This window comes from Hevea brasiliensis, chromosome 15 (assembly GCF_030052815.1).
Source record: "Hevea brasiliensis isolate MT/VB/25A 57/8 chromosome 15, ASM3005281v1, whole genome shotgun sequence".
Lineage (NCBI taxonomy): Eukaryota > Viridiplantae > Streptophyta > Magnoliopsida > Malpighiales > Euphorbiaceae > Hevea > Hevea brasiliensis.
Window position 1 is genome coordinate 59,921,495 of NC_079507.1, and position 21,884 is coordinate 59,943,378.

At 34.0% G+C, this 21,884-nt stretch overlaps 1 protein-coding gene and 1 pseudogene across 1 annotated transcript; both read right to left on the reverse strand.

Moving 5' to 3' along the window:
* Positions 1 to 249: 249 nt before the first annotated feature.
* LOC110635581 (endoplasmic reticulum oxidoreductin-1-like) lies at positions 250 to 5,874 on the reverse strand (annotated as a pseudogene).
* Positions 5,875 to 9,409: 3,535 nt separating this feature from the next.
* Positions 9,410 to 10,650, reverse strand: LOC110635627 (glutaredoxin-C9-like). The gene has a single exon (XM_021785042.2). The coding sequence runs from the start codon at positions 10,014 to 10,016 to the stop codon at positions 9,600 to 9,602; it is 417 nt and encodes a 138-aa protein (XP_021640734.2). The 5' UTR covers positions 10,017 to 10,650; the 3' UTR covers positions 9,410 to 9,599.
* Positions 10,651 to 21,884: the final 11,234 nt, after the last annotated feature.

Sequence of the window (21,884 nt, forward strand, 5' to 3'; positions counted from 1 at the left end):
AGTTCACCTTGGCACCCATAAAAGCTACCAATAGGTAAGCGCGACATCATGACTACTGCAACTTCTTGAGGAACGTGAAGGTATTCTATGATATTGACACTCACTCACTAGAGCAGGTTGTGCCAAAGACCTTTGAGCTTGTATGCAAAAACCATGGATAAGTTAAAGGACCCCTGATATTTGGACTATTGCGACTTTCATTCAACAAATGGATAAAATCATAAAGGATAATTAATTCCAGGTTGGCCATAGCTCAAATGATTTTATCTTAATATTTTTACTTTTCAGTTGAATGAAGATTTTCAAAAATGTTCAACACTGAAATGCACTGTGCATACTAGCTTACAAAAAGAAAATAAATACAATTCACCAACGCTATGTTTCTTGAGATTACTCTTACTTCTTCACTTCTACTGTATTCCGTCCACAGCAACATTCTTTTAATAACATGGATTATGGTTTCCTAATCTATCTTCTGTAAGTATGTTTGGCTTCAATGTTGGATCTTGTCAGTTACATTACAATTTGCTGCAAGAAACAAAACAATTGAGTACACATCAGCCAAACAGATGAATTTATAATTACCTACGATTTAAATAACAATGATCGCATTCTTTGCCATAGGCTACTTGGAGCAGTCGGTGGAGAAATCTGTCCTTCCATGATCATTTCAACGGCAGGTCCCATTTCATGTACAAGTTTGACAGATTCTGATAGTCGATTAAGAAGATTCATCAGGGCAATCGCTTCATTCCGTTGTAAACTGCAACTGAGAGACAATATAATATGCTTCAATGACAATAAAATGTATGCGGATAAGTTTACCAATGACTAGTTGCTTATTGAGAATATTCTAACTAAATCACAAGAAAACATATAGTAGTCTCTCCACATTAACCATAACATAACATAATAATTTATCATGCCATGGTCAGACTCTCCAGAAAAGATTAATCCTGACGTTGCCCCTACTTCTGGCTTATTCAAAGAAATTCAGTAGGATCAGCCATATCAGAATAAAAAGAATCATATCTAGTGTTGTGAGGTACACCTAGTGTTATGCTTGAGCCTCGACTCAGGTGGTAAGGGGATGGGATTACGCCAGAATAAGTGTTCTCTAAATGTCACATAAAAAATCACATATCATTGTCCCATAAATAGAACACAGTTTTTCCATTGAAATTTCAACAGCCTCGTCTATATAAAGCCATGTCGCAAAACAGAAAGCCAAAGGAAGTTAAGAAGAAATAGTTTGAAGATCATTAGCTTAAGCAAAAATTGTACATCCTCCACAAGGATCATATCATTGCACCAAAAGCAACATACTAGATTGTATCCTCAGCTAAAAACCAAAGCAGAACTTTTTTTATAGTTGCTGCCAGAAGTAGATACTTACAGTTTGACCCCAGTAATCCCATCCATTATCAGAGGAGAATTTTCAGTGCAGTACCTAGACCAAGAACCTGAAGCTTTCCCCAAAGTCGGCACTTCTCACAGCCTACACAGTCCATCAATGCACTGCAACAGCAACAGATGTAGTTAAATCATTTCCACAAATATAAGACAGACTACATAAAGTAATCAAAAGGAAAACAACCAGAGAAACAATATTATGCTTTTACCAATTCTACATTTGGAGACGTTAACTAATTAATTAAAAATTTAAAAGAGGAAAGCAAAAGTACTTGATTAGCCTTTTACATTTGATGTCAAAAAATTTGCAGCTTTAGATAGGATAAATATTTCAAAAAAAGAGATCCAAAAGAAATTGAGAAAAACCTAATGTTTCTGGATTGTTCTTGAATCTTCTGTTTCAGTTTGGGTCCATGTTGACCCTTCCACAACTTAGCTTCATCAAATGGGAGTAGGCATGCTGCTTGAAGGTTTGAGTTATAGAGTAGTTGTCTCATCAAGGAATGTGCCTTGAGGTCCTCAGTAGGTTTACCAGTGTCATATTCAGCTTGTTCCAGGTAATTCGCATCCCGAATGCATTATAAGATAACCATTAGATATAACAGTCCAAGGCTTGGGGAGAAGGAAGAAAATGGAGGGAAAGGGAATATGGGTCAAGGAACTCATAAATTTGTTGCTTCCCATGTGGGCCCCATAACCCCATATTCTTCTCATTTTCTCTCCTCCCTCCAATTCCCTCCCTCTTCCAAACAGGGTTAGTTAAAAAATCCCACCAACGTAACTTTATAATAGATGGTACATAAAGAAAACATTTCTACCATTTACTTGCCTATCATAAACATTCATGTAGACAAAATAAAGTCCACCAGCATAATATATAAAGATAATGTAGAAAAAACAGCCTATCACTAAATCGCTCAGTGTAAACCTTCATGTAGAGAAAATCTAAATTTCTGCTCTTTTAACACTCACCTTCATAACAGCTCGGAGAACAAAAAGGTAAGTGAAGTACAGGTTTCTAACACGATCAGTGTATCTTAAAACCCGATCATACATCAATGTAGGATTACAGCCCCACTGCAAACAGAGAAAAAGGAAAACAATAAATTGTAGTTAGATCTTTTCAATAAATGACAATGCATGCCTAAACATTTCTTTTGATTGGAAAATAAAGATCTTCTTTATGGACAAAATATTCATCTTCCAATGCCCACCATTATTGCAAATATTTTTAAAAAGTGGGTAAGAGTCCAAATTAGCTGAGCAAAATCACTTCAAATCCTAAGACGACTCAGGCTTTGGACAGCTCACTTTAACTGCACTAAGTCATTAAGATATCAAAACTTTGCAGTTTTATAAGTTTGAGGTAGGATGAAATACAAGCATATGAAATGGCTACATTGCCAAGACAAAGTTCATAAATAACACATATTAAGGAGAATGCAACTAAATTCATACCAAGTTGTTAGACTTGTCAAGTAGATAACGATCTGCTATATGAATTGAAATAGAGAAGTGAAGACCAGATATCAGCTTGTACAATATCCTTTCCTCTCGACACAACTCTTCAGATGGATCTACACATCACAATGGAAATAAGAAAATAATCATTGTCACCATGACAATAAGAAAAATTGAAATAGTAACTGTCCTGAAAAGTAAACCAATATAATAGACACTAAAATATTGTCTAAAGCTTTGACAAGGAACATATTCAAGCAGACAAAATAATGCTGGGTTTACATGCAGTTACTTCAAGGACAAAAGTAGATTATCCAAGAAGATATTGAACACCACTTGCTTGATCTCATTAAAGCGTAAGAAAAATACAGAAGCAAAAGAGTGGACAATATATGAACTTTGGTTGGGTTATGCGCAAAGACACACAGAGAAAAGAAGACGACTTACATTTGGGGCAGTTCTCAGAATAAATAGCATCCCATATCCTTCTAGCTGATGGACCAGAGTAGCCAGTGTACTGATCAGGTTTCAATTGAAGATTCACATATGTCATCTCAGCTGCCAATGAAAAGACTCCACTATTTGCTCAATCAATTTTCAAATTTGGTGTTGAATAAGCCAGAATGCAATCTGATAATAATAATAAAATTTTTAAAAAATAAATTTTATATTAACAATAATAGAACATAAAATTATTATATATTGTAAATAGCAGGATAGAAAAGCATTTAATTCACACAAAAGATTGAATAAATATCAATGATAATTATGTATGTTCAGTTGTGCAGGAATAGAAATAACACACCATTGTCAGTCTCATCATCGTTTGTCCAGGGATTGTCTATTTCTGTCTATCCCCTAAATGCTTTACAATCAAGGGTATGATCGACAGCAGCTTGAGGCTTTCCTTCTTGACCTTGAAGATCATCCGAGGGTAGGCGTCAATAGAAAGGTGTCCTAAATGATTTCGGGAATTCACTTTCTGGGCATTCACAAACACTGCAATCCCTCAAGTGGCACATGCCATCGTCTGGCCAGAAAGGGCAGTCACACCCCAATTTAACCTGCGATATAATTGCCCAATAGCCTTTAAATTAAAGTAGATGCCAGTGAGTGGTGAGTAATATATAATTCTGATGTCCATTAAGTTATAAGGAGAGGTTGACTTGAAGTAAATGTCATTAAGTAATGCACCTCAAACTCATTTCATCCGAATTCCAACCAAATACAAGGGCAAGCAGAGAATTATGATTCTCATTGATAACTTGAACATGAATAATCCACTAAGGAGAAACAAATTGGTCAATTGATATTGACATTGAAGGAGTGCATTTTGATCAACCGATTACATCACAACTGTGAATATGATAAGATATTGGAAATTTAAACCATGACCTATTCTATGCCAAAGAATGATTCAATAAATAAAATATTATGGTTGTAACATTGTCATGACAACTTCACCCGATGTGAATAGCCACAAAAAAACACTGAAAAGGAAAATAACAACTTTAAATTTAAGTATTCAATCAACCGCCATCATTGTCATAAAACTACTATTGCAGAAAATTAGCATCACCTATGCAGTCTATTCAGATCAGAATGATCACAGTCAAATGGTAACTTTAGATTAAAAAATTTGAAGCTTCATGCCAGTAAAATAATTCATACAAGTCATTCAAAGTTGTCTAACAACTCAAAGGATTATATCTATATTGTCTGAGATGTAAATGATTTACTACTCTAACTACATGGCTTTTCAAAATTGGTCCCTTTGAAGAAATTAAATAAACTGCCAAAAAGTTTTGTATTCACTTATGATTTCATCGTGTAAAAAAAAAAAAAAAAAAATAGAGAGAGAGAGAGAGATTTCAAAAGAAACTCCATGATCTTGCAACATATAGGAAGAGTAATGAAGGACATTCATAACCCCATAACAACAGGCTCATGTCCTTTTCTTTTTCCTCCATACAACGAAAATGACTAGGCACCTTCTTTCTCTTATGCATAAGCCCCTATTATACGACATCCATTGTTTTCAAATCCGCTTCTTTATCATAATATATCAACCAGTAATACTACCAAGAGGCATTCAACGAACCTTGAAATATCGAAAAAATGGCGTTTTCACGAGATCTTGGAGAGATGGGTGCAATACTTCTTCATTAAGACGGTCTACTGTCTCATAGTCGCAACAACAATCCACCACCATCCCACTATACTTCTGTACAGACAGAAAATAAAGCAAAGCCTAAGCTGGAAAAAAGAATAATATGATCATATTTAATCTCCTATAATTTCACAAGCTAACAAAAACAAACCAAAACAAACTGCAACAGTACTGATCACGACACTCAAACGGTGCAAGCATTAGCTCGCATTATAATCAAAATAACAAATGCAAATTACAGTCCCTGTCCACCCCATAACATAAAATATAGAATTAAGCATTCTATACTTGAAAGTTTTAACTTTCTTTATTTACTATCTAAAATCAAAAAACAAGTACAACTGGCAAAGTTCAGGTGAATAGTCATTTGATGTTTGTCAATATTCTTCTCAATTTATTTTCCTTCGTTTCCTCAAGAAGCAAACACAAATAGAATAGAAAAGAAACCTGAGGGCAGCTACAGGGCTGTCAAAAGAGAGAGATCTTTGGGGTAGTAATCGAAGCAGTAGTTAAAGCAACAATCAGAGCAATAACAGCACCAATTATGACCCATCTCCATGGCTTTCCCTCAGTCTTGCTCCTCTTCTGACTCTCCGATCCCACCATTCTCCGACTTGGTCACAATGCAAAGAAACAAACAAGGAAAACCCAGATTTCTGAAATCCTGATGCTGCCGTGTTTGGCTGTTGAAAGCGTAAGGCTTTGTTTGGATTGAGAGAATCAGAAAAAAAAAGAAAAGAAAATTTCTTTTTAATAGGGAAAATTGAAGAGAAAGGATGAGGTAGGAGGGAAATGAAGATAAATTTTAACTTAAAATATTTTTCTTTAAATTTAAATTAGTGAAAAATAATGAGAAATGGGGGAGACGATGGTTAAAATATTTAAATATTTTTTTATAATATAAATATAAAAAAATATAATAATTATTTCTTTAAAAGCTTGTATTTTTATATTTTAATAATTTATTTAAATAACATAATTTTTTTTTCTCTTTATTTTCTTTCTTTAATTTCTTTTCATTTATCCAAGGTAGGAGAAATGCAGCTGATTTTTGCAACAACTATAAACGGTTCTTGTAGGTCTGAATTATTAATAATTCCAGGAAAATGATGTGCGTTTCGTCTACGGTTTTATATTGCGGGAAAATCCGCAGGAAACCACTACTCTGGAACGCGGCTGTTACAGCAGCTGGGCTTCACGCCTATACCCATTCATGTTTTGGGCTGCTTAAAATTGCTTTTCTAACTTTTTAGAAAAATATTATTTTAATTTTTTTAAAAAATTATCATAGAATTAAAGTTAAATCATATTATAATTAATTTAAATTTTATTTTTAATAATTTTAATTAATATAATGAAAGTAATATTCTCTAATAACCGTTAAAAAAATACTAACACCCACTTATACATATTTTTTATATATAGAGAGAGAATTATCAATAACCCCAACTCCTTGCTGGCTAGGCTGCTTATAGAAGAAGCAATCCTTCTTGGAGTTGGCATAGTATTCTCTAGAGTTGGAAAGTGTTACAAAAGGGAATTCGTTGGCAAGTTGGAAAGGGAGACTTAGTCATGTGTAAGTCAGATAAGTGGATTCCAAATTCATTCCCGAATAGTCCACAGATCAAAAGCAATCATCATTCTAATGTTGTTTGGGTGGCTCAACTTATGGAACCTAACAAAAATTGGGATGTTCAAAGGCTTAAGGAAAGTTTGAAGATCAAGAAGTTGCTAATATCATCTCAATTCCGGTAAGCTTTTTTGGAAAGGAGGATGGACAAATGTGGCATTATGATAGATGAGGAAAATATTCTGTAAAATCTGAGTATTACATCGCTCGAAAAATTCAAAAGGACCGAATTGAGACTAGCCGTGGAGGGCCAGGACCAAATTCGCAGGAGCTAAATTCCAACTTTTGGAAGAAAGTTTGGAGTTTACCCCTTCTTTCGGTGTTTTTGTGGAGTTTCTAACAGAAACCTTGCCTTCAAAAGAGCTTATTCACCAGCGCATTTATTATGTGGATCAACATTGCTCTAACTCTGGAGAATTGGAATATTTTCTTTGGATGTCCTAAAGCTACAGCTGTCTGGATTCATTCTCCATTTCGTTTACATTCCACATCTGAACAAAATTCATCAATGGTGGAATGCTAGTCTAATATCTCCAATGATCTTTTGCATAGTAATGCAGGGATGGACTTCGTCCTTCAATTTGTGTTTATTCTTTGGCACATGTGGAAATGTCGCAATGAGAAGACTTTTAACTAACGTGATGTTACATTTGAGGAAGTGCTCTCATCTGCTCAACGTCATTTTCAGGAATTCCAGTTGGCTACACCGCCACAACAGCCTCATTAGTCTTCTCTTGCCAAAGATCATGCAGGGTGGAAGGTGCCTCCACAAGGCTGGATCAAGATTAATTTTGATACTAGAGTGGATAAAGCCAATAGTAACTGTTCTATTGTAGCCATCATCAGAGATCATCTCTGGAATCCATTAGAATGGAGTTCCAAGCTTATTCCAGAAATTTGTTCTCTCCTGATTCTCGAGGCCTTGGCATGCCGAGAGGCTGCTTTACTTGCAAAATTGAAAGGCATTAATGGATTTATCTTAGAAGGTGGCTCAAGCATAGTCATTATGGTAGATCTACCCACTAGTTATCCAGGATATTATAGATGATATTCAAATGTTAGTTGCCTCTTTTTCATCCGTCTTCTTTTATCATGTTAAAAGAATAGGCAACATGGCTACGCATGAATTGCCTCCAATATGCAGCATAATGTCTCCTTTAAATGCAATCCCATGACACAGTTCAATTATGTACTCTTTTCTTTGCCCACTTAGTGGCTAATGAAGTTCCATCTTTCAACAATATATATATATATATATATATATATATATACCATTATGCTATTGTACATAAATAATGGAGGGTATTGAAGACTTTTCATAGTGTTAATTCACGATAAATGTATATGAACTAGATTTACAAAACATTTATGTTCTCTTTGATTTATTTAGTTTTGGTTGGAGTTTAAATTTAAAATTTTGCTAAATTATGTTCTCTATGAAAATAATTTCAATTTTACTAAAATAAATTTATTAATAAAAATATCAATTACATGACATTCTATAAATTATAATTTAATATTTTATTGATTGATTTTATAACTTTATATTTAGATGAAATATTTATTATTTATTTTCAAATATGAATTAATTTTTTTATAAACCGTGATGAAATATTTATATTATTAGATCGATAATTATAATGTATAGAAGATAAATATGTAGCAGAATAAGGTATACAGTAATTAATAATCAAATTAAAAGATAATATATTTCTCATTATCTAACTCATTAATTGTTATTTAATGAAATTAATTAGCATTCATTGAATAAAAAAAAATTAAAATAAAGGATGGCGTTTGAAATCAGCCAAAAGAAGAAAATGTGAGGAAGTCATATTTGGGAAAGATAAAGATTCACATAGGATTTTATAAAAATCCAATCAAATTGATTTCTCTTTTGTTAATTTTAATATTTAAAATAAAAGAATTTAATATTTTTAATTTAAAATTTGTATTATTTAAAAAAATAAAAATCAATTACAATTTATAAAAATTCAATTGAATTTTTTTTTTAATTTTAATATTAATAAAATAGGCTCTTTAGCAATGAGCCAACAGATTGGGTGACCTATGAATGTAACTAAAAGGAAACCAACTCATTTCAGAGACTAAGGGGGAGGATATCTTCAAACCAGACAAAAAGAAAAAAAGAAAAATCATTTTGGTCAAAAGAAAAAAAGCGTTGATCATGACATTATATATATATATATTGATTTCACTAACGGATTATAACAAATCCATCCATATCTCTGATCTGATGACTTCAATTCCTTCATCATTCTTATCCTGCGACCAACTGCCACTCTCACGCTCTCTATTAAATCTTGAAAAAAAAAAAAAATTTCTATATGACACAGCAAGGAATCGATTCCAATAATTGACTAAGGTCATGCATTTCCTTTATTAATGGTGGCTGCAGGCTCTTTGCACATTTTGTATCATGCCTAATTCATTATAAAGTAAATTCTTCTGATATGGAGTTGCATACCAGAAACTCTTTTTGTGTGTTAGTAAAATTTATACTCATTTTTAAATTTATCTAATATCATAAAAATATCATTATTTTCCAGTTTTCACTTTTATCTGAACATGCAAAATGCAGAAAAGCAGAGCTACCGCTTCACTCACAAGAAAACCGACAGGAAAATTCCTTTGAAAATACCGTTAGTCAAATTTGAGTACTGAACATGACGTCTCATAATCACATTCTCATGCGGATTAAAAGAAGAGGAACAATTAATAATATATATATATATATATCATAATTAGCATAATGTTGAACATGCTTAAATGGCCATTAACTGGCATTTTAGCTAGGGATGAGGGACGTGTCACCTTGTTTTCTTCCCTGTACAACCCTAATCATGTTAGGTGAGAATCATGTTTAGAATTAATTAATATATATCCGCTAATCAGGATTAGAGTTTAGAGCCAGAGAGCACCAGCATCCTTGAGAAGAGGCACCAGTGTGCCGTTGATATGACAAGCCATGAGCGTCTCAATGCCACCCAGAAACTTGCCACCCACAAAGATGGCGGGGACTGGCTGCTGCCCGTCCGATGCAAGCTGGAAGAGGACTGCCTGGATGTCAGGACCAGCGAAGTGGTGGTCCAGCTCCACGATGGTGGGGCCAACCCCAAGGCCAAAGAGGAGACGCTTGGCCACGGTGCACATGCAGCACCCGCTCATACTGAACAACACCACTGCGTTACTCGAAGCCAGATGCCTCACGACCTCGTATGGGTTGTCGAAATGGTTCACTCCTTTTGACGTTGGAGGCTCGCTGTTGATAGCCACACTGCTCGCCATTCGGATTCCCGAAGATTTCTTTGCCACCTGCATCTTTTTGTTCAACAGCGTTCTTGTAAAGCAAAAGATATTAATTTAGTGAGAGCAAGAAACGTAAAGACTGATGATTTCTTAAATCTCTGATGTGTGTGTCAAAGACCCGAAGTAGCCAGAGACAGAGGTCGATCACGAAACAAAGAAGAAAATGGAGGATTTTGTAGGGATCACTTGAAGTAAAAGAAACAAAAACAGTGACACACAGTGTTCTTTATCGCAAAGCACAAAAACTAATTAGAAACTGGATGATGAAGACCTAGGGGCAGCCAGCCTTTCTTTGTTAGAGTTCAACAAACATAACCTATATATAACATACAGAAAATGAAAGAAAACCAAACCTGATCAAAGAGAAAGAGAGAGATAAAGAGAAAGGGACGTCTGTTGTGTACCGGCAAACTCTGGCGGGTTTGATCTCTTCTGATTATTATTATTATTGTTATTAATTATTATTATTATTTTCTATGCAAAAGTGGGGACAGAGACCACCCTATTTAGTCATATCCGGTTTTTATAGGCATGCCCTTCCTTCCTCCTTTGACGTGCAGAGAGATTGTTTTAGCTTGTTAGATAGTGAGAAGATACTTAAGAGTTGGACCATTTTAAACCCTGCAGCCACGCACAGTACGTACCCAAACCCAGCACAGAGAAAGGCCCTCAGTGCCAAAAGGATGCAAATCCCAACAGAAAAGGATTCGAGAAGTCACGCCAATGAAAAAAACCTGAGACAGCAGCAAGAAAGAAAAAAAAAAAAAAAAAAGAAAGTCATACAGTGTCTCTGGGCATTGTGGTCTTGAAAGTCGAAACGCGTGAGCTTCTGTACGGAAATTTCAACGGCTTTGAACGATAGGCGTATCTCTTCTGTGTAGTGGAGGCCCAAAACAAGCAACCATTTTGAATTTGGGCTTTGGGTATTCAGGGAAAGTCTCAGAAAAAGAGAGATGAAAAAGGGCAACCGACAAGCCGACAAGGAGCGCCTGAAACGCCGTCGTTTGAACAAGGCTAAGTCAGAGTCAGTTGCTCTCTCTCTCTCTCTCTCTCTCTCTCTCTCTCTCTCTCTCTCTCTCTCTCTCTCTCTCTCTCTCTCTCTCTCTCTCTCTCTCTCGGGTAAACTGACGTCGTCACATCATCTTTCCCCTGCCATTGGTTAGCTAATCGGTTCATTCCCTTGCCAATTCCCATCCCACAAATTTTCACCCTTCTTTTAATTACTCATTTGGCTCAAAATTTTTAGTATTATCACATATAATTTTTTTCCTAATCTTTCTATCAAAGACATGTGATTTGATAGATTTTTTTATATATAAATTTAATTTATTATAAATTTAAAATATATAATATATAATAAAATATATTTATTAAATATAAAAATTTTATTTACTTATATTTTAAATTCTTGATAAATCGAAAATTTTTTATTTCATATAAATAATTTTATACATAAAATGAAAAATTAATAATAATTAAAAATATAAATAAAAGTGAATTCAATAAATATAATTATTTTTTAAAATGTTTTATAATGTACACAGAATGTATACGTTAGACATTAAACAAGAGAGTATACAAATACAAGTATACATATTATATAGTAAATTATTAGGAACAAATTTATGAGGCTGCATGTGAAAGGGCAAACACAACTCATTAATGTTACATCCGATTCAGCGACCGATTAAAAGCATGTACTGAATAGAATGATATAGAGGCCAGAAACAAGCTCGTAAAGGGTCATAAACATGGCAACAATACCAGCATGAAACTGATGCAATCCTGTTCTTTACACTCTCCCAGAATCTCGCGAACCAGTTTTGGTTTCTGTTCATAAGAATCGCAGTTGATTGTAGGTAAACTGAAGCTGCATGCTTCACCAGAAGATTGCTAATCATAATATTTGATGGGTTGAAATCATATGCTTCGCAACTTAATGCAGAGCTTGAAGGCGAATTCACAATGATGTCTTTTAAACTCGTGTATCTATGCTCTTCTTCATCATCAAGTTCTTGTGAACTTTTCAGACTTACCGATTCTAATTTTTTCAGGCTTTGAAGCTCTGTGTTCATCATTACAAGAATAATAGCTAGTTATCAATTAATATTATTGTTGTGGGCAGGGTCAAAGATGGTGAATTATTTTCTTCTGGTTTTGGATCATGAAGGTGAAATTGGAAAACGGAAACGGTTCCCATTTGTGTTTTCAGGCTGTAGAGTTGGAATTTGTTAATTTGCGGCAGAATTATGCTTGTGATTTGTATCAGAGGCCATCAAAGTGATTCATTATTGAATGGTGTTTTTGTGTTGGAATCTATTTCGTTGTTGGCTATGCATTAATATAGGACACTGACCCGGACAAACTTTGTGGGTTTGTTGCTTATAGGGCAGTTAATGGTGTTCATTTTTAATGCTATTTTAGGTTTTGAACACCCAAATACAAAATTAACAGCAATTATATTTTATATAAGCACATTATTTTTAGTACAATTAGCTTCGCTGAGACTTCAACTCGATACTTCACCAGAATTTAATATCTAATCTTTACATTGCAATGAGTGTTTCGCACCAAGCATACAGTAGATGGCCAACCAAACCATTTGGGCATCCATGTGAGTCCAGTTGAAACACGGGCTACGTAGCCAACATCCAAATGGGCTGAACGCATCGGAGTGATAATTTCCAAACACACACGAAATTGACGCCAGAATTTTTGGATTTAATTTTGTTTAATTAGCCGGAACCACATAACCCAAAAGATTTCATCTTCTTCATCTTTTTTTTCCTTTTTTGTTTTGCTTTTTCCTTTCTGTCATTTTCATTTTCTTTTCTTTTTGATTGTGTGTGAGTGTAGTTTAAAGGTTCACAATATCATTGGGTTCCAAATTTCCACTTGATTCACCTGAGTCCTGCGTGGGGTTGATGATAAGGAGTGGTCATGAAATGAAGGCCAGCTTATTCCATGGGGAACTTTCCTTTGAGCCTTTAGCAAAAGCAAAGTGGGAGAAGTAATCAAAAGAAAGTAAAAAAAAAAAAAAAGAGTGCTCCTTGACAATTACAATTTTAGCTTTAGGAATTGTCCAGAATCTGATAAAACTTGGAAAAGTATTACTGTATTAGTGGGTAGTTGAAAAAAGACTTAAGCTTGGAATTGATTGCTATAACTTTGAATTTTGAGAAGTTTTAGTCATAATTATGAATGTGTTAATGTGGTTCACAGAAATATCATTGCTTCATGTGGCAATAAAACTTGCATTTTATAGCTTGTATCACAATTTTCATGACTTGGAGAAGGCAAAGGATCTCAAGTAAAACAAGTACCAATTTGCCACATTTTCTTCTTTGAAATTTAGAGGAGTATGAAAATTCAACATAAATTCTTTGAATAAGAGCATGATCAAATCAAATCATGTACTGGGTATATAATTAAATTAAAAAATACCCTTATTTCAATAATTTTGATCTGTTTCTTTCTGCAATCTCTTATAAGCCTAGTGCAGCTTTGATTTTTCTAAGGAAGCATTATATCTTGGAATTATGATTTCCACTAAATCAATTAATTACATTTCACATTTGTAATGGGAAACCCATAATCCTGAAAATGCTTATATGATTGCCTTATCTAAAAACATCACATCCTGTTTTATTTTTCCTAGTTTCCTTTCTGCCTTTCTACGTCTCAATTATTTTTCCAATAGCCAATAATTATGCATGTTTATGAGCGCATAACCATTCATACACTCAATTAATTTTCTTTGATCATTGATCTTGTCATAATTACTGGCTAGTAAAAACAATATAATTCTTTTTCTAAGTTATATTCATTAATTCAACAATAGAATAATGATTGAAAAGAAAAAGGGGGGTAAATAAGAGAGGAGATAAATATAGAACAAAATGAAAGGCAGTGAGCACTCCCATATGATTGTAATTAAGGGAAGGCTTTTCTGTTTCACATCACTCTGAGTCACAGCTTCACGTTCTGAAGAAATTCCTTGAGAGAGACCTAACTTGAACTGCCTTTGGCATGGCAATAGAAATTGACAATTATAATTCCATCTCATCAAATCTTTTTATCCAATTTGATTCCAAGTGTTGCTCATCATATATATCGTCAAAATTGTCTATTTGTAATCAAGTTGGTTCAGCTTTCCAGAACATTTAGAGCTACTAAAATAAGTGCAAAATTTTGAAATTTATTAGATAAAATAACAGATTTCAAATTTAAATGCAAAATCAATCAATCAAGCCCATTTTATTATTCTGAAAGCTAATAATTGATTAGGAGTTTGAGAATTATATGAGAATGATCAAAGATATCAATCAGAACATTACCAACAGACAGTTGACCCATTTAGGATTTTACAGGCATCAAACTCTGACCTAGCTGATCAATAATGACATATAGAGGCACAAGGGAAAAGCCTTTTTTTCATTCCTTTTAATTAATCTATTGATTTACAAGGGAAAGTAAAGAACAACTCAATTGCTATCAGGTTTCATTATCTGTTTCTGTTGGCATTGTTGATGGGTCTTTCTTTTTGGCAAAGGCATGTTGGTTAAAGAGAAAGAGACGACCTCTTCACTAAAAAAAGGATTTTGGTATCTTTTGCAAGTTTCACATTGACGCCAAAACTTTCTATCAACTTTATTCAAAAGATAGATTGAAGAGAATTTGGGTTTGGCCTCCTTTGTATGATTTTATTCTTCTACATTAAAGTTTAAAAGATAGCCCCACTTCTTACCTCCAATACTAACAAATATAACCCTGGGAATTACTTTCACATTTTTTTAAACTTTTTAATTGTGAATCAGAAGACAACCAGTAAAAAGTAGGAAAGTGTCAAATTCGAGTCTCCATTTACCTACTCTGAATCAATTCAGTGATAAAAATATATATGAAATTGGTAGGTAACAAAAGTAATTTTGGTGGGGGAATAATCGGTTGGGATGGTCTAGTTATGCACAAAGAGGAAGTGGGTTCTCATTGTGTAGGTCTGTCTAGTTATGCACAAAGAGGAAGTGGGTTCTCATTGTGTAGGCCTGTCTGTCAAAAATATCAAATGTCACCAAAAGAAACACAACACATGTAATAAAATGCGTCCAAAAATTTGTATAACACATGTAGCTTTGTTTGAATTGTAGATTTCTTTTAGAACAGTAATTGCAATCATATAGGTTGATCACTACACCCACTCGCCCAAAGGAAATGACATCCCCCATTTTTCTTCATTGGGGTATGTATTTTCTGGTTTGGTTTGATCCCCTGCCGCCCTTATGGTTCATATGCACATGTTTATAGTCATGTTTAAGTAAATCAAATATTTAAATTATTGAACACAAGTACATAGTGTAATTCAAAAGATTATTCTAGTTACAAATTGTACAGTCGTGCCTTCAATTTAATTTTCACAATAAAGAAGAAGAGGATAGCAACAATTCCTTTCCACTCTATACCTATTTCTCCCTTTGTCTTTTTTCTCACTTCCATTTACAGTGGCAGATTCAATTAATTTTTTACCAAGGGCAATAGACACTTGTCCAGTCCAAGTAGATTTCGGCTATTTTATTTTGCTGGCTTCTCTACCTTTGCTCGAGAAACGGAGGAGTGGTTGTGGAACTCAATTAATCTAGTGTAGTCATACCATGCTCTTGTAAAACGTTTTCAGGCCAAAATTATAAATTGTATGATTTTTTTTATTTTTTAAGTTATTTTTCAAGATTAAGAATTTTACTAGAAAAAATAAAAATTATTGGCCAATATGTGGTGGAGTCCACAGCATGGACCAAAATTTATGACCATGTGTGCTTTTTTTTTTTTTAAATATTTTCTAAAACCTTGTCACAGTTAGATAAGGACTTTTGTACTGAAGAACCAAGGAATAACGAACAGATGTCTCTGATATTAGAAAGAAAACAAGCTATCATTAATAAATGGTGGGACTTTTGTGTTGGCAATACAACATGGGAAAAGTTGTGGCCAACATTAATTGTAGCGTGTGAAAATTTACCTTTCTCTTGCAAATTCGATGCACGAATATCGTCAGCCTCTTAGCTCAATCAACCCAATTTTAAAATTAAGAATTTAGCAATGATTTTAACCCTAACTTGTAGGGATGTCCAATTCTTGTTTGATTAAATTTAATTTCATTATAATTTTAAACTAGTAGAATACTCTCTTATACATGATAATATATACAAGAAATTAAGAAAATTAGAAGAAATATATATCAAATTTAATTAAGTCATTAAATTATTATTAATTTAAAAATTATTTTTTAATTAAAAAAATTTTAATATTACTATTTAAAATATTAAAACTCTAAAATATTAACAATAAATTTAAACTAAATAAATTGATATTTACTCACAAATCAATAACTTTAATAACCATAAGTTTTTTTTAATGGCCATAAGTTATTTTTTATAATAATAATAATAATAAATTATTAAAAAATTATTTTAAAATAATGAAAATAAAATAATATTAAAATAAATTAAAATTTATTAAACGTATAAAATGAAAAAGAAAGCTTTTAAGTATTTATTTTTTTTCAAAGTAAATATAATTTTTAATTTTACTGCTATTGACATTTTTAAATAAAAAATTAAAAAATATAATAATGTATGATAATTATATTTAATAATTATTTATTATAGCTATTTAAAAAATATATAAAAAAACTTAATATTGACTTTTTAAAAAAAGAATTTAACAATTAATGAATAGACATTACTTTTAATAATTAAATATGTTTAAAAAAATTTAATCATTAATTTCTTATAAAAATTTAAATATGTTTCATTCTAATTTAGAGAGATATTTTAAATGAAATTAAATTTTCAGTTGTGGTAATAATTGAATAGCGATAATAATATTTGTTAAATTTTAAAATTAAATTTCTTGAGTTGGTAAATCATTAACAATTAAACACTAAATTTAATTATAGTAAATATGTTTAAAAATATTTAACTTTCCTTTAAAATAAATATGGGTCTTAATTTTACTGCCATTGACATTTTCAAATTAAAAATTAGGAAACTTCATAGTGAATGACAAATATATTTAGTAATTAATATTTTTTCATTAATTAAATTTGAAAAATCTAAAGAATTAAGGATTGTATTTAAAAAATTAAATTATATAATAATTATATTTTATATGTGTTTAAGAAATATAAAAAAATTGTCACCAATAAATTCAATTAAAAATTATCACTTTCCATAAATATACAACTCAACTCAACTCAACTAAGCCTTTATCCCAAAAATTTGGGGTCGGCTATATGGATTCGCTTTTTCCACTCTGAACGATTTTGGGTTAAATCCTCAGAAATGTGTAATGCTTCTAAGTCATGTTGTACTACTCTCCTCCAAGTTAATTTAGGTCTACCTCTTTTTTTCTTTCTATTCTCTAACCTAATGTACTCTACTTGTCTAACTGGAGTCTCCGTATGTCTACGCTTCACATGACCAAACCACCTCAATCTCCCTTCTCTCAACTTATCTTCAATTGGCATCACTCCTACCTTTTCTCTGATACTCTCATTACGGACTTTATCTAGTCTAGTATGGCCACTCATCCACCTTAACATTCTCATCTCTGCAACTCTTATCTTAGATGCATACGACTCTTTCAGTGCCCAACACTCACTACCATATAACATAGCCTACGTATGGCAAGACGGTAAAATTTTCCTTTTAATTTATTGGGAATCTTACGATCACATAAAACTCCCGTGGCACGTCTCCACTTCAACCATCCGCTTTAATCCTATGACTAACATCCTCCTCACATCCCCATCTACTTGAAGGATCGAGCCTAGATATTTAAAGTGATTACTTTGGGACAAGATCACCCCATTCAAACTAACTCCTTCCCTATCACCGCTTGGCCTTCGCTGAACTTGCAATGCATGTATTCTGTCTTCGTTCTACTTAACTTAAAACCCTTTGACTCTAGAGCACTTCTCCAAAGTTCTAGCTTCCTATTGACTCCTTCTCGTGTCTCATCTATCAGAACAATATCATCCGCAAACATCATGCACCAAGGAATACTCTCTTGTATATGTTTCGTCAGTTCATCTAAAACTAATGTAAAAAGGTAAGGGCTTATGGCTGATCCTTGGTGTAATCCAATTGAGATCGGAAAATCACTTGTGTCCCCTCCCACTGTGCGCACAATAGTAGTTGCTCCTTCGTACATATCTTTCAATACTTGTATGTACCTAATAGATACCCTCTTTTGTTCTAACACATTCCATAAGATCTCTCTTGGAACACTATCATAAGCCTTCTCCAAATCAATAAAAACCATGTGTAGATCTTTCTTCCCAACTCTATATTTCTCCATCAAGCTTCTAATGAGAAAGATCGCTTCCATAGTTGAACGACCGGGCATGAAACCAAATTGATTGAGAGAGATAGAAGTATCATGACGTAGTCGATGCTCCACAACTCTCTCCCACAACTTCATAGTATGGCTCATGAGTTTAATTCCCCTATAGTTTGAGCAACTCTGTATGTCTCCCTTATTTTTAAAAATAGGTACTAAAATACTCTTCCTCCATTCATTAGGCATTTTCTTTGAGTTTAGAATCTTATTAAATAATTTAGTTAACCATGCACTCCCATATCTCCCAAATACTTCCACACTTCAATTGGTATTTCATCGGGTCCACAGGCTTTACCCACTTTCATTCTCTTAAGTGCTTCCTTTACTTCTAAAGATCGAATCCTTCTAGTATAATTTATATTCTTTTCTATTGTTCTATAATCTATATTCACGCTATTACCATTTTGACTATTATTAAAGAGATCATTAAAATAATTTCTCCATCTTTCTTTAATGTCCTCATCTTTCACCAACACTTTTCCTTCTTTATCCTTAATGCACCTAACTTGATTGAGATTTTGACATTTTCTTTCTCTACTCCTTGCTAATCTATAAATATCTTTCTCCCCTTCTTTAGTTCCAAGTTTCTCATATAACTTTTTAAAGGCCTGTGCTCTTGCTTGACTAACTGCCTTTTTTGCCTCTTTCTTTGCTATCTTGTACTGTTCATATGCCTCATTATTATCACATTTAGGTAATTTCTTATACCATTCCCTTTTTCTCTTCACTGCCTTTTGTACTTCCTCATTCCACCACCATCTCTCTTTTGAGGGTGGTCTGTAACAACCCTTAAAAAAAAAAAAAAAAAATTTGATTGATGGGAATTGGCGTGTGACAGTGGGTTTTCCCACTGTCACAGCAGCCATTTAAAAAAAAAAAAAAAAAAATTCAAAAGAAAAACGGGAGGAGGACCCCCCCCCCCCATTTCTCTTCTTTCCCTCTCCTTCCCTTTCTTCTTCTTCTTCTTCCTTTCTCCGGTGACCGGTCGGCGACGTCCCAAGCAGCTCCCCACCGGCCGGCGACCCTCCGGCGATGTCCAGAACCACCAGAAACGGCGGCAAGAGAGGGAGAGGAGAGAGAAAATGCGCGCACAGTGGGCAGCGGCTTTCCGGCGCGATTCCGGCTTCATCCGACGTCCGATCGAGGCGATCCTGGTGGCGTTGGAAAGCTTGTTCCGAGAGCTTTCTTTTGACACCAATTTTGAAGCAAATGGAGGTCGGATGAGTGAGATATGGAGGAGAGAAGTTTCGGGTTTTTCAAGCTTTTTCGTCAGATCTACGACGATCCGACCGTTGGATCGACGATCCGAGACCACATATGGACTGAGGAAGAGGAGAGGAACATGGTGGTATGATCGGATCCGGCAAATGTCGCCGGTGACCGGCGGCCGGCCACCGTGCGCGGTGCAGCCGTTGGTCTTGAGCTATGGAGATGGTTCAACTTCCAGAGGCTTCCTCATAAATTTTGGAATTTTTGAGACACAGATAAACTTCGGGTAAGACAATTATTATTATTTCTCATGCTGTGGAGCATAAATACAGTGTTTCTTAAACAGGAAAAAATTGGAGAAAAATTCTAAGAAAAATATATGATGAAAGTAAAATTATTTGGAGATATTCTATGGTGTTAGTTGAATTTTTGGGTGATCGTAGAATATTTTTGAGAAATATGGATGGATTTTAGTTATATTTTTAGCATGTGGGCATATAAGATTAATTGAAATTAAGATAATTAAATTTTATATAATTGGTTGAAGCTTGAGGATGGAGGTTTAAATATGTGAATATTTAATTGGGTTGAATTAGGAATATGTTAGCTGTTGGAAACTTATGGAATCGAGTAAAATTCTTGAATAAAATATTCATGGGTGATTAGAAAATTACAATTCATTTTGCAATAGCCTTATAATATTATTAAGGACCGCGGGGCAAAATTTTAGAATTTTTAGAGCTTGTTTGGGCAGTTTTTGCAAAAATGATCAATAATAAGGACTAAATTGAAATTTTGCATATTGTGATGGATGATTGATTTGATGGGCCCAAGAGGGGCTGTGTGATATGATTGAACTGTTGATATATGGATTGTGAATATAGAAGTGCGTTTTTTTTGCCCTTTTGCAGGTTGGGTAGGTCCTAGGTATAAGGAAGACTCTGCCGGATTTTCGGCATGACTTAGGACGTACTTGATCTTTTTCTTTGTTTGTATTGAGTCAAATTTATTAAATAGATGTAATGTAATTGTCAGGTGAGCCGGGACAGCCTTCTTCCTCCGCTGAGCCGCCACAGTAATTTGTCGTCAAGTTTGTGAGTAAAATATTAATTTTAATTGTAATTTCGATATTATTATATGTTCAGCATGCCCATGCATCACTTATATGCATATATTTATTTAGTTAAACTCTAGGCACGATTTATGTTGCATTCATAACTGTTAATATGCCATGGATGTTGTTGTGGTAATTTGGAGCAGTGTGCGTGCGTTGGCGTGCGTGTGATGTGGTGTGGACTATGGATAGGACGGGGTAGTCACGGCTTGAGTAATTGGGACGTTCCTTGAGGGTAGTCACGGCTTGAGTAATTCATGGGACCCTCGATTTGGTTATTAAGTGGAAGTCCGAGCTGAGTTCTTCGCTGGCACCAGGTTGGATTTAAGAGAGCTGTATAGGGGATCAGCTCCCATATGTTATGATTGATACTACAGGGTGTGTGAGTGCTCCAAATTACCTTTTTGATGTTATGATGTGAAAATGTTGTTGATGTTGCATTTCACTCTACAGGGTGCATTACTTTTAGATAGTTATAGAGATTATGGTTAAAATTAATATTTTACTCTCTGAGTCGAACGCTCACTCCTGTTCAATATTTTTTCCAGGCCACAGGAGGAGTTATTTTACAGAGCGACCTGTTTCCTTTCTCGCAGGTTTAACGTCGATTATTTAATATTATTATTATTCTCTAAATTTGTAATTTAGGACTCCGCATGTGCTAGTAGTAGCATTAAGTCTGTCAGGAACTGTATGAATTCAAGTTTGCGTATTAATAAATGAAAAGAAAAAATTTTATGAGTTTTAAATGGTTATGAATGAGGTAACAGGGTTGAGCTGGGCTCCCCAAATTTTTGTTTCTGATAATTTCTGGGCTAAGTTGGCCCGAAATATAATTATAACAGTTTAATTTAAATTATTTTATGTGCATATTGGGCCTAAATTGTGGGTCTGGTTATGGATTTGAGGAATAGTTAGGCTTACTACGAGCCTCGGGGGCTTTAAGCTGGCCCAGGTCCTAGTGCCGGTCCGGCCCATAGATTGGGTCGTGACAAAGTTGGTATCAGAGCTTAGGCTCTAGATTCATGGGAAATAATATAATTGGGAGTGTAAAAGGAGTCTTGTTAGGATATTACATGCGGAGTATAGGATTCTGTTTCGTCTTTTTCTGTAATTCTTTGTTTCTAGATTCTGCGTTATACCTCGGGAAATATAAAAGT